A 22,215-nucleotide genomic window follows, 5' to 3' on the forward strand; every position below is an offset into this window, starting at 1 on the left:
ATTTGTGCTGTCTATGGCAGGGTCATAACTCCCAGAGGCACTTCAAGCCCTGAAGGGGCACCTGCATGTACAGCAGTACCTGTGTGACCGCTGCACCTCCAATGGGGCTCTTTGGTGCACCCGCTGCTGCAGAGTTAATCTGCTCTGTCCCAGGAGCCATGCTAACACCTGCAATAGGGGATAGGATGGCCCCTGCCTGGTACCGCTCAGCCTGCGCTGCAGCAAGTGATGGTGCACCCGCAGCTACTGCTGGACTGTGAAATGGGACCCACTGGTGAACACTGATTCTGCATGCTGCAGATGGCTGAATCTCGTGAGTCTGACCCTGAAAGGAAGCCGTGTGTCCTAGAGGATGCTGGGGTCCACATTAGTACCATGGGGTGTAGATGGGTCCACTAGGAGCCATTGGCACTTTAAGAGTTTGAGAGTGTGGGCCTTTCCAGAGCGCAGCCTCTCAGAGCTGCGCTTCTACCCTTTTGCCGCCATATCTCGCCATCTTCTGATCTTCTGGCTCTGTAAGGGGGTGGCGGCATGCTGCCGGGGTGAGCGATCCCCTCAGGAGCTCAGTGTCCTGTCAGCGGAGATAGTGGCTCAGACCCCGCAGGGCAGACACTATCCCCCCTCCCTCCCCTAAGTCCCTCGAAGCAGGGAGGATGTTGCCAGCGGCCGCCCTGTAAAATAATAAACTCTAAAATAAACTTTTACTAAAGAAGCTCCCTAGCTGTGACTGGCTCCTCCGGGCACATTTTCTAAATGGAGTCTGGTAGGAGGGGCATAGAGGGAGGAGCCAGCCCACACTCTCAAACTCTTAAAGTGCTAATGGCTCCTAGTGGACCAGTCTATACCCCATGGTACTAATGTGGACCCCAGCATCCTCTACGGACTACGAGAAAAGGATTTCCCGGTAGGTAATTACAATCCTATTTACACTAACACATCATACTTGTGTTCCCTTTTCTTTTCTCTAACGTCCTAGAGGATGCTGGGGACTCCGTAAGGACCATGGGGATAGACGGGCTCCGCAGGAGACATGGACACTTTAAGAAAGACTTTAGGTCTGGGTGTGCACTGGCTCCTCCCTCTATGCCCCTCCTCTAGACCTCAGTTTGATACTGTGCCCAGAGCAGATGGGTGCACTACAGGGAGCTCTCCTGAGCTTCCTGTCAGAAAGTATATTTGTTAGGTTTTTTATTTTCAGGGAGCCTGCTGGCAACAGACTCCCTGCATCGAGGGACTGAGGAGAGAGAAACAGACCTACTTCTGTGAGTTTCAGGGCTCTGTTTCTTAGGCTACTGGACACCATTAGCTCCAGAGGGATTGGTACGCAGGTTACACCCTCGCCGTCCGTCCCAGAGCCTCGCCGCCGTCCTCCTCGCAGAGCCGGAAGATAGAAGCCGGGTGAGTATGAGAAGAAAAGTAGACTTCAGAGGCGGCAGAAGACTTCATGATCTTCACTGAGGTAACGCACAGCAGTAAAGCTGTGCGCCATTGCTCCCATACACCTCACACACCGCAGTCACTGTAAGGGTGCAGGGCGCAGGGGGGCGCCCTGGGCAGCAATAAAACCTCTCCATTGGCAAAATAAGTATATACATATACAGATGGGCACTGTGCATGTATATAACAGAGCCCCCGCCAGTTTTCAGGAATTTTGAGCGGGACAGAAGCCCGCCGACGAGGGGGCGGGGCTTCTCCCTCAGCACTCACCAGCGCCATTTTTCTCCACAGCACAGTGCTGAGAGGAAGCTCCCCGGACTCTCCCCTGCTAATACACGGTGATAGAGGGGTTTTAAGAGGGGGGGGCACAAATTTGGCGGATATAAAGTATAAACGGCGCTACTGGATACACATTTAGTGTTTTTTTTCCAGGGTCATATAGCGCTGGGGTGAGTGCTGACATACTCTCTCTCTCTCTCTCTCTCTCCAAAGGGCCTGGTGGGGAAACTGTCTTCAGGTAAGAGGTTCCCTGTGTGTGTGGTGTGTCGGTACGCGTGTGTCGACATGTCTGAGGTAGAAGGCTCACCTAGGGAGGAGGGGGAGTGTATGAATGTGAGGTCTCCGTCGGCGGTGCCGACACCTGACTGGATGGATATGTGGAATGTTTTAAGTGCTAGTGTGAACTTATTGCACAAAAGATTAGACAAAGCTGAAGCTAAGGAACAGTCAGGGAGTGAACCCATGTCTGTCCCTATATTGCCGGGACCTTCATGGTCTCAGAAGCGCCCACTATCCCAGATAGGAGACACAGATACCGACACGGTTTCGGACTCCAGTGTCGACTACGATGATGCAAAGTTACAGCCAAAAGTGGCTAAATGTATTCGATATATGATTATTGCAATAAAAGAAGTGTTGCATATTACAGAGGAACCCCCTATCCCTGACACGAGGGTACACATGTATAAGGGAAAGAAGCCTGAGGTAACTTTTCCCTCCTCACATGAGTTAAACGAATTATGTGAAAAAGCGTGGGAATCTCCAGACAAAAAACTGCAGGTTCCCCAAAGGATTCTTATGGTGTATCCTTTCCCGCCAACGGACAGGGGGGGTAATTCCAAGTTGATCGCAGCAGGAATATTTTTAGCATTTGGGCAAAACCATGTGCACTGCAGGGGAGGCAGATATAACATTTGCAGAGAGAGTTAGATTTGTGTGTGGTGAGTTCAATCTGCAATCTAAATTGCAGTGTAAAAATAAAGCAGCCAGTATTTACCCTGCACAGAAACAAAATAACCCACCCAAATCTAACTTTCTCTGCAAATGTTATATCTGTCCCCCCTGCAGTGCACATGGTTTTGCCCAACTGCTAAAAAAATTTCCTGCTGCGATCAACTTGGAATTACCCCCAGGATACGTTGGGAATCCTCCCCTAAGGTGGACAAAGCGTTGACACGCTTGTCAAAAAAGATAGCGCTGCCATCCCAAGATACGGCTACCCTCAAGGATCCTGCTGACCGCAAGCAGGAGGTTACCTTGAAATCCATTTACACACATTCTGGTACGTTACTCAGACCGGCAATTGCGTCGGCCTGGGTTTGTAGTGCTGTAGCAGCATGGACAGATTCCTTATCAGCGGATATTGAGACCCTTGATAAGGATACCATTTTAATGACCCTAGGGCATATAAAAGATGCTGTCTTATATATGAGAGATGCTCAAAGAGACATTAGGTTACTGGGTTCCAGAATAAACGCTATGTCAATTTCTGCTAGACGAGTCCTCTGGACCCGGCAGTGGACAGGTGATGCCGACTCAAAAAGACATATGGAGGTCTTACCTTACAAGGGTGAGGAATTGTTTGGGGAAGGGCTCTCGGACCTGGTCTCCACAGCTACGGCAGGTAAATCAAATTTTTTGCCTTATGTTCCCTCACAACCTAAGAAAGCGCCACATTATCAAATGCAGTCCTTTCGTTCAAATAAAAGCAAAAGAGTACGTGGATCGTCCTTTCTTGCCAGAGGTAAGGGCAGAGGTAAAAAGCTGCACAGCACAGCTAGTTCCCAGGAACAGAAGTCCTCCCCGGCCTCTGCAAAATCCACCGCATGACGCTGGGGCTCCGCTGAGGGAGTACGCCCCAGTGGGGGCACGTCTTTGACTTTTCAGCCACATCTGGGTTCACTCACAGGTGGATCCCTGGGCTATAGAAATTGTTTCTCAGGGATACAAGCTGGAATTCGAAGAGGTGCCTCCTCGCCGGTTTTTCAAATCTGCTCTACCGACTTCTCCCCTAGAAAGGGAGATAGTGTTAAATGCTATTCACAAATTGTGTCTTCAACAAGTGGTGGTCGAAGTTCCCCTGCTTCAGAGAGGGAAGGGATACTACTCAACCCTGTTTGTAGATCCGAAACCGGACGGTTCGGTCAGACCCATATTGAATTTAAAATCCCTGAACCTATACTTAAAACGGTTCAAGTTCAAGATGGAATCGCTCAGAGCGGTCATCGCCAGCCTGGAAGGGGGGGATTTGATGGTATCTCTGGACATAAAGGATGCATACCTTCATGTCCCCATTTATCCACCTCACCAGGCGTACCTGAGATTTGCGGTACAGGATTGTCATTACCAATTTCAGACGTTGCCGTTTGGGCTTTCCACGGCCCCGAGGATTTTCACCAAGGTAATGGCGGAAATGATGGTGCTCTTGCACAAGCAGGGTGTCACAATTGTCCCATACTTGGACGATCTCCTCATAAAAGCGAGATCACAAGAGAAGTTACTGAACAGCGTGTCACTTTCATTGAAGGTGTTACAGCAACGCGGCTGCGTGTCACTTTCATTGAAGGTGTTACAGCAACACGGCTGGATTCTCAATATCCCGAAGTCGCAGCTGGTTCCTACGACTCGTCTGACCTTCTTGGGCATGATTCTGGACACAGACCAGAAAAGGGTTTTTCTTCCGATAGAAAAAGCTCAGGAACTCATGACTCTAGTCAAGAACCTATTGAAGCCAAAACAAGTATCTGTGCATCATTGCACTCAAGTCCTGGGAAAAATGGTGGCAACATACGAAGCCATTCCCTTCGGCAGGTTCCATGCAAGGACTTTCCAATGGAACCTATTGGACAAGTGGTCCGAGTCACATCTACAAATTCATCAGCTGATCACCCTGTCCCCCAGGGCCAGGGTATCTCTCCTGTGGTGGCTGCAGAGTGCTCACCTTTTGGAAGGCCGCAGGTTCGGCATTCAGGATTGGATCCTGGTGACCACGAACGCGAGCCTCAGAGGGTGGGGAGCAGTCACACAGGGAAGAAACTTCCAAGGACTTTGGACAAGTCAAGAGACTTGTCTTCACATCAACATCCTGGAACTGAGGGCCATATACAACGCCCTACGTCAAGCGGAGAACTTACTTCGCGACCAACCAGTTCTGATCCAGTCAAACAACATCACCGCAGTGGCTCATGTAAACCGCCAAGGCGGCACAAGGAGCAGAGTGGCAATGGCGGAAGCCACCAGGATTCTTCGCTGGACGGAAAATCATGTAAGCGCACTGTCAGCAGTGTTCATTCCGGGAGTGGACAACCGGGAAGCAGACTTCCTCAGCAGACACGACCTGCATCCAGGGGAGTGGGGACTTCATCGGGAAGTCTTCGCACAGATTGCAAGTCAGTGGGGACTGCCCCAGATAGACATGATGGCGTCCCGCCTCAACAAAAAGCTACAGAGGTATTGCGCCAAATCAAAAGACCCTCAGGTGGTAGCAGTAGACGCCCTAGTGACACCGTGGGTGTTCCAGTCGGTCTATGTGTTTCCTCCTCTTCCTCTCATACCCAAGGTGTTGAGAATAATAAGAAAAAGAGGAGTGAGAACAATTCTCATTGTTCCAGATTGGCCACGAAGGACCTGGTATCCGGATCTGCTGGAAATGCTCACAGAAGATCCGTGGCCTCTTCCTCTAAGACAGGACCTTCCTCTAAGACAGTTACAACAGGGGCCATGTCTGTTCCAAGACTTACCGCGGCTGCGTTTGAAGGCATGGCGGTTGAACGCCGGATCCTAGCGGAAAAGGGAATTCCGGATGAGGTCATTCCTACTCTGATAAAGGCTAGGAAAGACGTGACAGCGAAACATTATCACCGGATATGGCGAAAATATGTTTCTTGGTGTGAGGCCAGGAATGCTCCTACGGAAGAATTCCATCTGGGCCGTTCCCTTCACTTCCTACAGACTGGAGTGAATTTGGGCCTAAAATTAGGCTCCATTAAGGTTCAGATTTCGGCCTTATCCATTTTCTTTCAAAAAGAATTGGCTTCTCTCCCAGAAGTACAGACTTTTGTGTAGGGAGTGCTGCATATTCAGCCTCCTTTTATACCTCCGGTGGCGCCTTGGGACCTTAACGTGGTGGTGAGTTTCCTTAAGTCGCACTGGTTTGAACGACTTCAAACGGTGGAGTTAAAATATCTCACTTGAAAGGTGGTCATGTTATTTAGCCTTGGCTTCGGCTAGGCGAGTGTCGGAATTGGCGGCTTTGTCTCATAAAAGCCCCTATCTGGTTTTCAATGTGGATAGGGCGGAATTGCGGACCCGTCCTCAATTCTTGCCTAAGGTGGTGTCATCTTTTCATATGAACCAACCTATTGTGGTGCCTGTGGCTACACGAGATTTGGAGGATTCCGAGTTCCTTGATGTAGTCAGGGCTTTGAAAATTTATGTGGCCAGAACGGCTAGAGTCCGGAAAACAGAAGCACTGTCCTATATGCAGCCAACAAGGTTGGCGCCCCTGCTTCGAAGCAGACTATTGCTCGCTGGATCTGTAACACGATTCAGCAGGCGCATTCTACGGCTGGATTGCCGTTACCAAAATCGGTCAAGGCCCATTCCACTAGGAAGGTGGGCTCGTCTTGGGCGGCTGCCCGAGGGGTCTCGGCACTACAACTGTGCCGAGCTGCTACTTGGTCGGGTTCAAACACCTTTGCAAAGTTCTATAAGTTTGATACCCTGGCTGAGGAGGACCTAAGGTTTGCTCATTCGGTGCTGCAGAGTCATCCGCACTCTCCCACCCGTTTGGGAGCTTTGGTATAATCCCCATGGACCTTACGGAGTCCCCAGCATCCTCTAGGACGTTAGAGAAAATAAGATTTTAAACCTACCGGTAAATCTTTTTCTCGTAGTCCGTAGAGGATGCTGGGCGCCCGTCCCAAGTGCGGACTACTTCTGCGAGACTTGTATATAGTTTTGCTTACATAAGGGTTATGTTATAGTTTCATCAGGTTGGACTGATGCTACGTTGTTTTTTCATACTGTTAACTGTTTAATAGATACACAAGTTATACGGTGTGATTGGTGTGGCTGGTATGAATCTTGCCCTTGGATTAACAAAAATCCTTTCCTCGTACTGTCCGTCTCCTCTGGGCACAGTTTCTCTAACTGAGGTCTAGAGGAGGGGCATAGAGGTAGGAGCCAGTGCACACCCAGACCTAAAGTCTTTCTTAAAGTGCCCATGTCTCCTGCGGAGCCCGTCTATACCCATGGTCCTTACGGAGTCCCCAGCATCCTCTACGGCAGGGCTGGCCAAACCGGTCCTCGAGATCTACCAACAGTGCATATTTTCCAGACCTCCTGGAGAGCTGTAGAATTGTCAGTTAGGAATGAATGCAGCACATCTTAATTAGTAATGACTACACCTGTGCACCAGCTAGGTGGTCTGGAAAATGTGAACTGCTGGTAGATCTCGAGGACCGGTTTGGCCAGCCCTGCTCTACGGACTACGAGAAAAAGATTTACTGGTAGGTTTAAAATCTTATTTATTTTTTTTGGGGGGGGGGGGTACCAAACTCCATCTTGCCTCCAGGCAACTGGGATGAACTTATGCCCCCGGTCCCCGGAGAAGCAGTGGATGAGAAGATCCATGGCCTTGTAGATGTGCTTCTCTGTTCTCTGCATAGAAAAGCATTTGGGGGTCTCTCTTTAGCCTTTTTTTACTGCAAATGTGTATTCTGTCCAAGGAGCAGCATAATTGTGATTTATAGGCTTGTACCGTCCATAGAATAGCAGATTTATAGACCTGGTCTGTCCACAGAGTACCGCATTTTGGGGCATGTTCTCATCAGCACATTTAGTTTTCTCTTATTTCATTTGTAGTTATGCATTTTTTACTGTCTGCTGTACTACTCTAAAAAAAAATGTACACTGTGTTTTAGTTCGTAAAATCAACAGTACACCTTTTTGTAACCTTGCATGTTGCCTACACGTACACACAGTGGCAGTATTGCCTGGTCTGGATCAACTCAAGACAAAAGGCCAGACATACAGTTCATATAAAAGACTGCACTCGTGTCTTACCAATACATCGGGTTTTTGTTGGTGTATTTAGCGGTGTTAAATCTTCTAAAATCATGACAAGGGATCTCGAGTTGTTATTGGGTGGATTATTCATCTCTGAGTGTATTATGTTTAAAGGAATGTGCATCTCTCCATGACGCGACATCTGCTGTGTGTTAATTTAAATGTTTTTTTCAATATAATAGGTGGAGGAGGAGGTTCATACCCTGCGCCAAGTTCTTGCTGCCAAGGAACGTCATGCTGCAGAACTTAAGAGAAAGCTTGGCCAGACACCTCTCAATCAACTGAAGATCAACCTTTCCAAGGGTTTGCAGGAGGTTCAAATGTCCACTGCGTGAGTTCTGGTCCTGGGCAGGGATGCATATTCTAAACTTGTTCCTTTTCCATTTCCACTCATTTTTAGATGTAATGTACCTTGCACCAAGCACTCATTTCATTCCTGTGCATACCATGCAAGTATTATATTTGTGGTCCTAAAGGCAAGGCAGATGTCTGATGCTGATGAGTATAATGATCCTTCCTTCTTTGAGTTTGTCCAGCTGAACTTAACATTGGGTAAAATAGTTGTCCCGATCTGCTGTCTGTAGAGCTCCAAAAGCCCTGCCTGTAGTTGTCAGGTGAGGCATTTGATATGCCGGCTGTCGGGATCCCGGCGCTCACCATACCGACGCCGGAATCCCGGCAGCTGACATACCGACAACTATTCTCCCTCTTGGGGGTGTCCATGACACCCCTGGAGAGAGAATAAATGGCGTGGCACATGTAGCGCGCCACTGTGCCTGCAAGGGGCTCTTTTATGCTCACCCCGCTGCCTGCATGCTGGCGGTCAGGATCCCGGTGCCAGGATCCCAAGCGCTGGCATAACATGCTACACTCAGTTGGCAGAGATATAAAAAGTCAAGCTGCCCATGCGGCCAATAGTGAAATAGCAGATGTGTCCACTTACATCTTTCCTATTTTGCTCAATTTGGCACAACATGCAAAACACGGCTAAGCGGTTTTCACGAGTAGCGAGTGGATGCATTTTAACATTTTTGTTTACCATAATAGAATAGGTATAAAGTAACATATTAAAGAAGCAAATTAAGAAAAATCACAAGGCATGGCTAAATCTCTGAGTCTATGGCATGCAAATCCGTTCCATACATGGGGGGATATAGCAAAGATGTATGTGGACACATCTGTACGGGCACCTAGTGTTAGGTGTATCAGAATAATGCTGCCTGCACTTTCCCCTAGAATACCAGGTTTATTCCCTCTGGACGTAGGGAGTAAAAGTTTGTCCCCTGTGTACTGGGGATGACAAGTTCTGCATTACACATTAGGGATGCAAATTTTGGCATTAGATATTCAAGGCTTATTTTCCCTGGATGCATCAATAGCAATTCAGTAGGTCATGGCATCTGCAGTATGCTATGGGAAATGTTTTTTTTTTTCTCAATAAAGTGACACTCCGTTCACCACTTGCTTGATGTAAGAGGGACAAGAGTTAAAACATCTCTCTCATTAAGAACCTGGTGTTAATCTTGTTACAGTTACGTAAAAACCACAGAGAAACTTGGAGAGTGGAACGAGAAAGTGACGCAGTCTGATGTGTGAGTCTCTGAAACTATAGATCTCCTAGCTTACTGGCGGGGGTGCAAAACTCATATTGAAAGTGAGATTGAAGTGTATTAATACAGTGCTTTTTCTGTGAATGGTACCTATACATTACCTATATGACTGTGGCCTGAGAGAGTAGTGATGATGAGTTGTAAACATCATGGGACTCGTGCAGGTTTGGGCAGATACTAGTTTGCATAGATTATCATGTGTGAATTGCATGCATGCCATGTGAGACTGCAGAGGCAAATGCATTTTGATTGTAGCTACACTTATGATTGGAGGGGCTGAACGGTGGTTAGATGGGATGTTCTAATGTAGGCAGCACTCAATAACAGCGTGTTCACGCGTGGTCCAGGCAGACCAGCCAGCGAGCATGTGTGTGCCTTTTAGGAGAAATATATTTCTCTTACGTCCTAGAGGATGCTGGGGACTCCAAAAGGACCATGGGGTATAGACGGATCCGCAGGAGCTTGGGCACACTATAAAGACTTAAACTGGGTGTGAACTGGCTCCTCCCTCTATGTCCCTCCTCCAGACCCCAGTTAGACTTTGTGCCCAGGAGTGACTGGACACACACTAGGGGAGCTCTACTGAGTTTTTCAAAATACTTTATGTTAGGTTTTTTATTTTCAGGTAGACCTGCTGGCTACAGGCTCCCTGCAGCGTGGGAGTGAGGGGAGAGAAGCAGGACCTACTTCTTCTTAGTTCAAAGGCTCTGCTTCTCGGCTACTGGACACCATTAGCTCCAGAGGGTTCGATCACTTGGTTCGCCTAGCTGCTTGTTCCCGGACCCGCGCCGTCAAACCCCTCACAGAAGCCAGAAGAAAGAAGCCAGGTGAGTATTAGAAGACAGAAGACTTCAGTAACGGAGGTACAGCGGTCGCGCTGCGCGCCATGCTCCCACACACCAACGGCACTCACAGGGTGCAGGGCGCTGGGGGGGGGGGGGGAGGATGCCCCGGGTGGCAGGTTACTGTTGTTTTAATAAGACTGGCTTTGAAAACATTTTCGGTGCCTGAGCACCGTGTATCATTCCCCCGCCAGCATGTTTTAGCGCGCTACGCGCCATTGATCCCCCGCCGCCGGCATACACGGGTGCAGGGCGCTGGGGGGGGGAAGCGCCCTGGGCAGCAAGTTACAGTTTTGTTACGGCCTGAAATGCTTTACATTGGCGCTGCCGGGGCTCCGTGTCCCGGACCCCGCCAGCACGTTATAGCGCACTGCGCGCCATTCCTCCCCCGCCGCCGGCTTCTATGGGTGTAGGGCGCCTGGGGCGCCCTGGGCAGCATATATATATATATATCTACAGTTTATTGATGGGCCCCGGGCGCCACATGCGATACCGCCAGTCATAGCGGCGGTCGCGCGCCGCACCGGTGCTCCCACACACGAACGTTTTACTTGGGTGCAGGGCGCAGGGGGGGTGCCCTGAACGGCAGTTTCAGAGGGTATATAGTGTATTTACACTATATACGAGTCCCAGGCTGCATATTTAAGATAAAGGGCTAGAGCGCGCCGAGGGGGGCGGAGCTTAGCCCTCACACACACTGGGGTCAGCGCCGTTTTCTCTCTGTCCCCGCCAAAGGGGGGGGCACAGGTTTTTTTTGTTATTTGGACTTTTATAACACTAGTTAATTCAGAGATGGTATGAACTCATGCTTGTGTGTATTTTATGTGTGCTCCCTGTCAGTTATACCCACTTTAGTTCACTTGTGTCGACAGGCGTGAGTGTTCTGTCATAAACACCTATGGGGTTCACTGTCGGCATCGCCGACGTATGTGGGTATTTGATCAGGTCGGTAGTGGTATACTTGTGAAAAGTAAATACTATATGGGAGGCGCAGTAGTATGTGGGTGGCCCTGTCGGCACCAACTTTTTCACCGGGTGTAAATAAGTATACTTCCCTCGGTCCCCTTGGGGTCGCAAGAATAAAATTTTGCCTAGTTACTAATCCCCGCTGTCGACGAATACTAGGGTTTTCTGTCGACTATATTGTTTCATGGTAGATCCACAACTGGGGCTTTTCAGTACATGGTTATACACGTTCAGAACACATTAATGTCACGGGGGACCTGAAGGCCCCGGACAATCCGTTTATATGTATGTTGTGTGTGTGTGTGTGTATATATATATAATTAGGATATGTGTGTATATGTGTATTACAATATGTATATTCATATTAGGATTTATAATGAATACTGAAGTAATAGTATTCTTTCTCATGTGCTGGTCGCTCTGTTGATAAAGCTCTAGGTCGGCCGTGACTCACACCCTCTCCAGACGTCCAAGGGTTTATTCTTTTCCCGTCACGGATAGAATACTGTGATGGTCAATGCCTGGTCGACACGGGGCCCTATCTCAAAGGATCGTATACAGGAAAGCTAAGTGATTTTATATTTCTATGCTGTGGGCTTATTTACATTGCATGCACATGAGGGAGTGTTTCTTTCGGTAAGACATCAGATAAATTTGCCCTAAAGAGACAGGGGAGGTTCCTCAAGTTGGTTCTTCTTTATAACATTGCGGCAGGCTGCCGTACGTATACAAGAAGTGTGGCCAGGGAATGCTGAGGCTGACTCAGAGAATTACTGGACTTTTTCCCTGGGACGGTGTCCCGCTATTTGGGGGAATGGGTCAGTTCAGTCAATCGGGGGATATTCCTGGTAAGTCTAACTTCGGGAGTTAGTTTCCCTCACAGCGATTGGTGATGCCTTCTTTTGTGGGATGCGATCATTTAAATCGGTTAAATTCAGCTCTTTTTTCCTTTTCTGTACAATCTGTGGAAGGAGAAAAGGTAAGAGTTCTGCAGCCGTATTAGGTTCGCAGAAGAGGATGTCGGTTCTGTTTTGCCACATACACTGCATGTCGCGGAGTCTATATGGCGTGTCCCTGCTACGGTGAGGACTCAGTTACTACTTCCACTTAGTCTGGGAATAGACTAGGACCGGCGAGTTATTTATGGATTCCAAAGGGGGACATTCTGGAGTTACAGATGTTGCACCTCTCTGATTTTCTATTGGATATTGCCGTTGCCCTTCTGGTAGGGGAGGTAGTACGTGACGCTATACAGAGCTGTGCCAGGTTCGGGAATTGTCCTCCTGTCCCGGTTTAAAAAAAAAAAAAAAAAAAAGTTTACCTGCGTTATTCTACGCATTCACATTATCTGGAGGGAAAGCCAGGATTGTCTTTGCTTTTTTCACTGGAGTGATAGTAGTATGATGGCTTTCTTTCAATAGTAAGAGCCATTGTTATTCTGTACTGAGATGTTCGCCTGATCGAGGCGAGGTCAAGAAAAAAGTGGTGCAAATCGTGTTTTCTCTCTGACTGTTCTTCAACACACGGAAGGGCGGTTGTCCCCAACGACCCAGATGTCGGAGGTGGTGTCAGAGTTGATACGGAACGGTGGAGGCTTTGTGTTTTCCGGTGGGAAGAAGTCGGAGGATCCTGAGTCGGATCCGATTGGCAGTGCCACTTCATCAGTGTGTTCCATTGTTGAAGAAGTTGGGTGCGGCCTGGGAGGCCTTTTTTGGTGAGCAGGTTAAAGGCCAGAATGATTTCACGGTAACTGTTGGGAATGTGGTCCGTGTTTCACCGGCACAGGAACCGGAATATATATCTAATGGCCAGGATATCCCTTCAGAGGTCTCTGCTCACTTCTCACCTCCTGGAGGGACGAAGGTTTGGGTTCCAGGATTAGATACTGGTGTACATGTATGCAGATCTCTGAGGCTGGGGAGCAGTCCTTACATGGGAATGTTTCCAGAGGAAAAGGTCAAGCTGGGTAGCTTGTCTACAATAAGTTTCTTGAATTAAGAGTTGTTGCAACGAACATATTCTTCGGGATCTACCCGTGTTAATTCTGTCAGATGTCTTGACAGCTGTGGCGTATGTAAGTCGCTGGGACGGAACAAGAAGGTAAAGCGGCGACGGCAAAAGCTGAAATAGTTTTCTGCTGGGTGGAAAGACTGGTTAACGTTATTTCTCTGACGTCCTAAGTGGATGCTGGGGACTCCGTCAGGACCATGGGGAATAGCGGCTCCGCAGGAGACAGGGCACAAAAGTAAAAGCTTTAGGATCAGGTGGTGTGCACTGGCTCCTCCCCCTATGACCCTCCTCCAAGCCTCAGTTAGGTTTTTGTGCCCGGCCGAGAAGGGTGCAATCTAGGTGGCTCTCCTAAAGAGCTGCTTAGAGTAAAAGTTTTGTTAGGTTTTTTATTTTCAGTGAGTCCTGCTGGCAACAGGCTCACTGCAACGAGGGACTTAGGGGAGAAGAAGTGAACTCACCTGCGTGCAGGATGGATTGGCTTCTTAGGCTACTGGACACTAGCTCCAGAGGGACGATCACAGGTACAGCCTGGATGGGTCACCGGAGCCGCGCCGCCGACCCCCTTGCAGATGCTGAAGAGAGAAGAGGTCCAGAAATCGGCGGCTGAAGACTTCTCAGTCTTCATGAGGTAGCGCACAGCACTGCAGCTGTGCGCCATTGCTCTCAGCACACTTCACACCAACGGTCACTGAGGGTGCAGGGCGCTTGGGGGGGCGCCCTGGGCAGCAATGAAAGTACCTATACTAGCTAAAAATACATCACATATAGCCCCTGGGGCTATATGGATGTATTTAACCCCTGCCAGGTTGTCAGAAAAACGGGAGAAGAAGCCCGCCGAAAAGGGGGCGGGGCCTATTCTCCTCAGCACACAGCGCCATTTTCCTACACAGCTCCGCTGCTAGGAAGGCTCCCAGGCTCTCCCCTGCACTGCACTACAGAAACAGGGTTAAAACAGAGAGGGGGGGCACTTATTTGGCGATATTATTATATATTACGATGCTATAAGGGAAAACACTTATATAAGGTTGTCCCTGTATAATATAGCGTTTTGGTGTGTGCTGGCAAACTCTCCCTCTGTCTCCCCAAAGGGCTAGTGGGGTCCTGTCCTCTATCAGAGCATTCCCTGTGTGTGTGCTGTGTGTCGGTACGTGTGTGTCGACATGTATGAGGACGATGTTGGTGAGGAGGCGGAGCAATTGCCTGTAATGGTGATGTCACTCTCTAGGGAGTCGACACCTGAATGGATGGCTTATTTAGGAAATTACGTGATAATGTCAACACGCTGCTAGGTCGGTTGACGACATGAGACGGCCGGCAAACCAATTAGTACCTGTCCAGGCGTCTCAAACACCGTCAGGGGCTTTAAAACGCCCATTTACCTCAGTCGGTCGACACAGACACGGACACTGACTCCAGTGTCGACGGTGAAGAAACAAACGTATTTTCCATTTGGGCCACACGTTACATGTTAAGGGCAATGAAGGAGGTGTTGCATATTTCTGATACTACAAGTACCACAAAAGAGGGTATTATGTGGGGTGTGAAAAAACTACCTGTAGTTTTTCCTGAATCAGATAAATTAAATGAAGTTTCCCGCCAGAAGTTAGGGCGCGTTGGGAAACAACCCTTAGGGTGGATAAGGCGCTCACACGCTTATCAAAACAAGTGGCGTTACCGTCTCCAGATACGGCCGCCCTCAAGGAGCCAGCTGATAGGAGGCTGGAAAATATCCTAAAAAGTATATACACACATACTGGTGTTATACTGCGACCAGCGATCACCTCAGCCTGGATGTGCAGCGCTGGGGTGGCTTGGTCGGATTCCCTGACTGAAAATATTGATACCCTTGACAGGGACAGTATTTTATTGACTATAGAGCATTTAAAGGATGCATTTCTATATATGCGAGATGCACAGAGGGATATTTGCACTCTGGCATCAAGAGTAAGTGCGATGTCCATATCTGCCAGAAGATGTTTATGGACACGACAGTGGTCAGGTGATGCAGATTCCAAACGGCACATGGAAGTATTGCCGTATAAAGGGGAGGAGTTATTTGGGGTCGGTCCATCGGACCTGGTGGCCACGGCAACAGCTGGAAAATCCACCTTTTTTTTTACCCCAAGTCACATCTCAGCAGAAAAAGACACCGTCTTTTCAGCCTCAGTCCTTTCGTCCCCATAAGGGCAAGCAGGAAAAAGGCCAGTCATATCTGCCCAGGGATAGAGGAAAGGGAAGAAGACTGCAGCAGGCAGCCCATTCCCAGGAACAGAAGCCCTCCACCGCTTTTGCCAAGTCCTCAGCATGACGCTGGGGCCGTACAAGCGGACTCAGGTGCGGTGGGGGGTCGTCTCAAGAGTTTCAGCGCGCAGTGGGCTCACTCGCAAGTGGACCCCTGGATCCTACAAGTAGTATCCCAGGGGTACAGATTGGAAATTCGAGACGTCTCCCCCTCGCAGGTTCCTGAAGTCTGCTTTACCAACGTCTCCCTCCGACAGGGAGGCAGTATTGGAAACAATTCACAAGCTGTATTCCCAGCAGGTGATAATCAAAGTACCCCTCCTACAACAAGGAAAGGGGTATTATTCCACACTATATTGTGGTACTGAAGCCAGACGGCTCGGTGAGACCTATTCTAAATCTGAAATATTTGAACACTTACATACAAAGGTTCAAATCAAGATGGAGTCACTCAGAGCAGTGATAGCGAACCAGGAAGAAGGGGACTATATGGTGTCCCTGGACATCAAGGATGCTTACCTCCATGTCCCAATTTGCCCTTCTCACCAAGGGTACCTCAGGTTAGTGGTACAAAACTGTCACTATCAGTTTCAGACGCTGCCGTTTGGATTGTCCACGGCACCCCGGGTCTTTACCAAGGTAATGGCCGAAATGATGATTCTTCTTCAAAGAAAATGGACGATCTCCTGATAAGGGCAAGGTCCAGAGAACAGTTGGAGGTCGGAGTAGCACTATCTCAAGTAGTTCTACGACAGCACGGGTGGATTCTAAATATTCCAAAATCGCAGCTGTCTCCGACGACACGTCTGCTGTTCCTAGGGATGATTCTGGACACAGTCCAGAAAAAGGTGTTTCTCCCGGAGGAGAAAGCCAGGGAGTTATCCGAGCTAGTCAGGAACCTCCTAAAACCAGGAAAAGTGTCAGTGCATCATTGCACAAGGGTCCTGGGAAAAATGGTGGCTTCTTACGAAGCGATTCCATTCGGCAGATTTCACGCAAGAACTTTTCAGTGGGATCTGCTGGAAAAATGGTCCGGATCGCATCTTCAGATGCATCAGCGGATAACCCTGTCTCCAAGGACAAGGGTGTCTCTTCTGTGGTGGCTGCAGAGTGCTCATCTACTAAAGGGCCACAGATTCGGCATTCAGGACTGGGTCCTGGTGACCACGGATGCCAGCCTGAAAGGCTGGGGAGCAGTCACACAAGGAAAAAATTTCCAGGGAGTGTGATCAAGTCTGGAGACTTCTCTCCACATAAATATACTGGAGCTAAGAGCAATTTACAATGCTCTAAGCTTAGCAAGACCTCTGCTTCAAGGTCAGCCGGTATTGATCCAGTGGGACAACATCACGGCAGTCGCCCACGTAAACAGACAGGGCGGCACAAGAAGCAGGAGGGCAATGGCAGAAACTGCAAGGATTCTTCGCTGGGCGGAAAATCATGTGATAGCACTGTCAGCAGTGTTCATTCCGGGAGTGGACAACTGGGAAGCAGACTTCCTCAGCACGACCTCCACCCGGGAGAGTGGGGACTTCATCGGGAAGTCTTCCACATGATTGTGAACCGTTGGGAAAGACCAAAGGTGGACATGATGGCGTCCCGCCTGAACAAAAAACTGGACAGGTATTGCGCCAGGTCAAGAGACCCTCAGGCAATAGCTGTGGACGTTCTGGTAACACCGTGGGTGTACCAGTCGGAGTATGTGTTCCCTCCTCTGCTTCTCATACCTAAGGTACTGAGAATTATAAGACGTAGAGGAGTAAGAACTATACTCGTGGCTCCGGATTGGCCAAGAAGGACTTGGTACCCGGAACTTCAAGAGATGCTCACAGAGGACTCATGGCCTCTGCCGCTAAGAAGGGACTTGCTTCAGCAAGTACCATGTCTGTTCCAAGACTTACCGCGGCTGCGTTTGACGGCATGGCGTTTGAACGCCGGATCCTAAGGGAAAAAGGCATTCCGGAAGAGGTCATTCCTACCCTGGTCAAAGCCAGGAAGGAGGTGACCGCACAACATTATCACCACATGTGGCGAAAATATGTTGCGTGGTGTGAGGCCAGGAAGGCCTCACGAAGAAATTTCAACTCGGTCGATTCCTGCATTTCCTGCAAACAGGAGTGTCTATGGGCCTCAAATTGGGGTCCATTAAGGTTCAAATTTCGGCCCTGTCGATTTTCTTCCAGAAAGAATTGGCTTCAGTTCCTGAAGTCCAGAAGTTTGTCAAGGGAGTACTGCATATACAACCCCCTTTTGTGCCTCCAGTGGCACTGTGGGATCTCAACGTAGTTCTGGGATTCCTCAAATCACATTGGTTTAAACCGCTCAAATCTGTGGATTTGAAATATCTCACATGGAAAGTGACCATGATGTTGGCCCTGGCCTCGGCCAGGCGAGTGTCAGAATTGGCGGCTTTGTCTCACAAAAGCCCATATCTGATTGTCCATTCGGACAGGGCAGAGCTGCGGACTCGTCCCCAGTTTCTCCCTAAGGTGGTGTCAGCGTTTCACCTGAACCAGCTTATTGTGGTACCTGCGGCTACTAGGGACTTGGAGGACTCCAAGTTGCTAGATGTTGTCAGGGCCCTGAAAATATAGGTTTCCAGGACGGCTGGAGTCAGGAAAACTGACTTGCTGTTATCCTGTATGCACCCAACAAACTGGATGCTCTTGCTTCTAAGCAGACGATTGCTAGTTGGATGTGTAGTACAATTCAGCTTGCACATTCTGTGGCAGGCCTGCCACAGCCAAAATATGTAAATGCCCATTCCACAAGGAAGGTGGGCTCATCTTGGGCGGCTGCCCGAGGGGTCTCGGCTTTACAACTTTGCCGAGCTGCTACTTGGTCAGGTACTTGGTCAGGGGCACACCCTGGCTGAGGAGGACCTGGAGTTCTCTCACTCGGTGCTGCAGAGTCATCCGCACTCTCCCGCCCGTTTGGGAGCTTTGGTATAATCCCCATGGTCCTGACGGAGTCCCCAGCATCCACTTAGGACGTCAGAGAAAATAAGAATTTACTTACCGATAATTCTATTTCTCGTAGTCCGTAGTGGATGCTGGGCGCCCATCCCAAGTGCGGATTGTCTGCAATACTTGTACACAGTTATTGTTACAAAAATCGGGTTATTATTGTTGTGAGCCATCTTTTCAGAGGCTCCGCTGTTATCATGCTGTTAACTGGGTTCAGATCACAGGTTGTACAGTGTGATTGGTGTGGCTGGTATGAGTCTTACCCGGGATTCAAAATCCTTCCTTATTGTGTACGCTCGTCCGGGCACAGTATCCTAACTGAGGCTTGGAGGAGGGTCATAGGGGGAGGAGCCAGTGCACACCACCTCATCCTAAAGCTTTTACTTTTGTGCCCTGTCTCCTGCGGAGACGCTATTCCCCATGGTCCTGACGGAGTCCCCAGCATCCACTACGGACTACGAGAAATAGAATTATCGGTAAGTAAATTCTTATTTTCTCTAACGTCCTAGTGGATGCTGGGAACTCCGTAAGGACCATGGGGAATAGCGGGCTCCGAAGGAGGCTGGGCACTCTGGAAAGATTTATGACTACCTGGTGTGCACTGGCTCCTCCCACTATGACCCTCCTCCAAGCCTCAGTTAGATCTTGTGCCCGGCCGAGGTTGGATGCACACTAGGGGCTCTCCTGAGCCCTTAGAAAGAAAGTATAGATTTAGGTTTTTTATTTTCAGTGAGACCTGCTGGCAACAGGCTCACTGCAGCGAGGGACTAAGGGGAGAAGAAGCGAACTCGCCTGCTTGCAGCCGGATTGGGCTTCTTAGGCTACTGGACACCATTAGCTCCAGAGGGATCGACCGCAGGCCCAGTCCTTGGTGTTCGGTCCCGGAGCCGCGCCGCCGTCCCCCTTACAGAGCCAGAAGCAAGAAGAGGTCCGGAAAAACGGCGGCAGAAGACATCAGTCTTCACCAAGGTAGCGCACAGCACTGCAGCTGTGCGCCATTGCTCCTCATGCACACCACACACTCCGGTCACTGAGGGTGCAGGGCGCTGGGGGGGGGGCGCCCTGAGCAGCAATATAAACACCTTGGCTGGCAAAAATACATCACATATAACCCCCAGGGCTATATGGATGTATATTAACCCCTGCCAGATACCATAAAAATGCGGGAGAAAAGTCAGCGGAAAAGGGGCGGAGCCTATCTCCTCAGCACACTGGCGCCATTTTTCCCTCACAGCTCCGTTGGAGGGAAGCTCCCTGGCTCTCCCCTGCAGTCTACACTACAGAACAGGGTTAAAACAGAGAGGGGGGGCACTAAATTTAGGCGCAGTATAAATTATATAAAAGCAGCTATAGGGGACATAACTCAGTTAGTCCCTGCATTATATAGCGCTCTGGTGTGTGCTGGCATACTCTCACTCTGTCCCCCCAAAGGGCTTTTGTGGGTCCTGTCCTCATTGGAGCATTCCTTGTGTGTGTGCGGTGTGTCGGTACGGCTGTGTCGACATGTTTGATGAGGAGACTTATGTGGAGGCGGAGCAGATGCCGATAAATTAGATGTCGCCCCTTGTGGGGCCGACACCAGAGTGGATGGATAGGTGGAAGGTATTAACCGACAGTGTCAACTCCTTACATAAAAGGCTGGATGACGTAACAGCTATGGGACAGCCGGCTTCTCAGCCCGCGCCTGCCCAGGCGTCTCAAAGGCCATCAGGGGCTCAAAAACGCCCGCTCCCTCAGATGGCAGACACAGATGTCGACACGGAGTCTGACTCCAGTGTCGACGAGGTTGAGACATATACACAATCCACTAGGAACATCCGTTACATGATCCCGGCAATATAAAATGTGTTACACATTTCTGACATTAACCCAAGTACCACTAAAAACAAAGGGTTTTATGTGTGGGGAGAAAAAGCAGGCAGTGTTTTGTTCCCCCATCAAATGAGTGAATGAAGTGTGAAAAAGCGTGGGTTTCCCCGATAAGAAACTGGTAATTTCTAACAAGTTACTGATGGCGTACCCTTTCCCGCCAGAGGATAAGTTACGCTGGGAGATATCCCCTAGGGTGGATAAGGCGCTCACACGTTTGTCAAGGTGGCACTGCCGTCTTAGGATACGGCCACTTTGAAGGTACCTGCTGATAAATAGCAGGAGGCTATCCTGAAGTCTGTAATTACACACTCAGGTACTAGACTGAGACCTGCAGCGTGGTCTGTACCCCTTTCAAACAGGGATACTATTTTGCGAACATAAGACGTCGTCTTATATATGAGGGATGCACAGAGGAATATTTTGCCGGTTGGCATCCTAAATTATTGCAATGTCCATTCTGTCAGGAGGGTATTGGAGACCCGACACTGGACAGGTGATGCTGACTTTAAAAGGCACATAGAGCCTTATAAGGGTGAGGAATTGGTTGGGGATGGTCTCTGGGACCTCGTATCCACAGCAACAGCTGGGATGAAAATATTTTACCTCAGGTTTCCTCACAGCCTAAGAAACGCACTGTATTATCAGGTACAGTCCTTTTGGCTTCAAAAAAAGCAGGCGGGTCAAACGAGGGAAGAGGGAAAAAGCTGCACCAGCAGCCAGTTCCCAGAATCAAAATTCTTCCCCTGCTTCCTCTGAGTCCACCGCATGACGCGGGGGCTCCACAGGCGTAGCCAGGTACGGTGGGGGGCCGCCTCAAAAATTTCAGCGATCAGTGGGCTCGCTCACAGGTGGTTCCCTGGATCCTTCAAGTAGTATCTCAGGGGTACAAGCTGGAAGTCGAGGCGTCTCCCCCCTGCCGTTTACTCAAATCTGCCTTGCCGACAACTCCCTCAGGCAGGGAGGCTGTGCTAGAGGCAATTCACAAGCTGTATTCCCAGCAGGTGATAGTCAAGGTGCCCCTACTTCAACAAGGACGGGGTTACTATTCCACACTGTTTGTGGTACCGAAACCAGCCGGTTCGGTGAGACCCATTTTAAAATGGAAATCCTTGAACACTTACATAACAAAGTTCAAGATAAAATCGCTCAGGGCGGTTATTGCAAGCCTGGACGAGGGGGATTACATGGTATCCCTGGACATCAAGGATGCTTACCTGCATGTCCCTATTTACCTTCCTCACCAGGAGTACCTCAGATTGTGGTACAGGATTGCCATTACCAATTCCAGACACTACCGTTTGGACTGTCCACGGCACCGAGGGTGTTTACCAAGGTAATGGCGGAAATGATGATACTCCTTCAAAAAAAAAAAAAAAGGGAGTTTTTATTTATCCCATACTTGGACGATCTCCTTATAAAGGCAAGGTCCAGGGAGCAGTTACTGGTCGGAGTAGCACTATCTCAGGAGGTGCTACAACAGCATGGCTGGATTCTGAACATTCCAAAGTCACAGCTGGTTCCTTCCACTCGCTTACTGTTCCTGGGGATGATTTTGGACACAGAACAGAAAAAAGTTTCTCCCGCAGGAGAAAGCCAAGGAGCTGTCATCTCTAGTCAGAGACCTCCTAAAACCAAAAAGGGTATCGGTGCATCGTTGCACACGAGTCCTGGGAAAAATGGTGGCTTCATACGAAGCAATTCCATTCGGCAGGTTCCATGCGAGGACCTTCCAGTGAGACCTCTTAGATCAGTGGTCGGGATCGCATTCTCAAATGCATCAAATGATAACCCTGTCTCCAAGGACCAGGGTGTCTCTACTGTGGTGGATGCAGGGTGCTCATCTTCTAGTGGGCCGCAGTTTCGGCATACAGGACTGGGTCCTGGTGACCACGGATGCCAGCCTTCAAGGCTGGGGAGCAGTCA

General features: G+C 49.4%; 1 protein-coding gene across 21 annotated transcripts in view; it reads left to right on the plus strand.

The window, feature by feature from the left end:
- Positions 1 to 22,215, plus strand: part of TPD52L2 (TPD52 like 2) — a 115,569-nt gene that overhangs the window by 43,283 nt on the left and 50,071 nt on the right. For 18 of the 21 annotated variants that reach the window (XR_010243710.1, XR_010243709.1, XM_063959183.1 and 15 more), the window contains 2 exons: positions 7,968 to 8,116; positions 9,318 to 9,377. Coding sequence is in view for 18 of the 21 variants with exons in the window: in XM_063959183.1 (XP_063815253.1) it covers positions 7,968 to 8,116; positions 9,318 to 9,377 (209 nt within the window). In the remaining 3 variants the exon portion in view is untranslated. The remainder of the gene's footprint in view (positions 1 to 7,967; positions 8,117 to 9,317; positions 9,378 to 22,215) is intronic. The other 3 variants (XR_010243711.1, XM_063959190.1, XM_063959181.1) reach the window with 1 other exon arrangement.

This window comes from Pseudophryne corroboree, chromosome 3 (genome assembly GCF_028390025.1).
Source record: "Pseudophryne corroboree isolate aPseCor3 chromosome 3, aPseCor3.hap2, whole genome shotgun sequence".
In the NCBI taxonomy this organism is placed as follows: Eukaryota; Metazoa; Chordata; class Amphibia; order Anura; family Myobatrachidae; genus Pseudophryne; species Pseudophryne corroboree.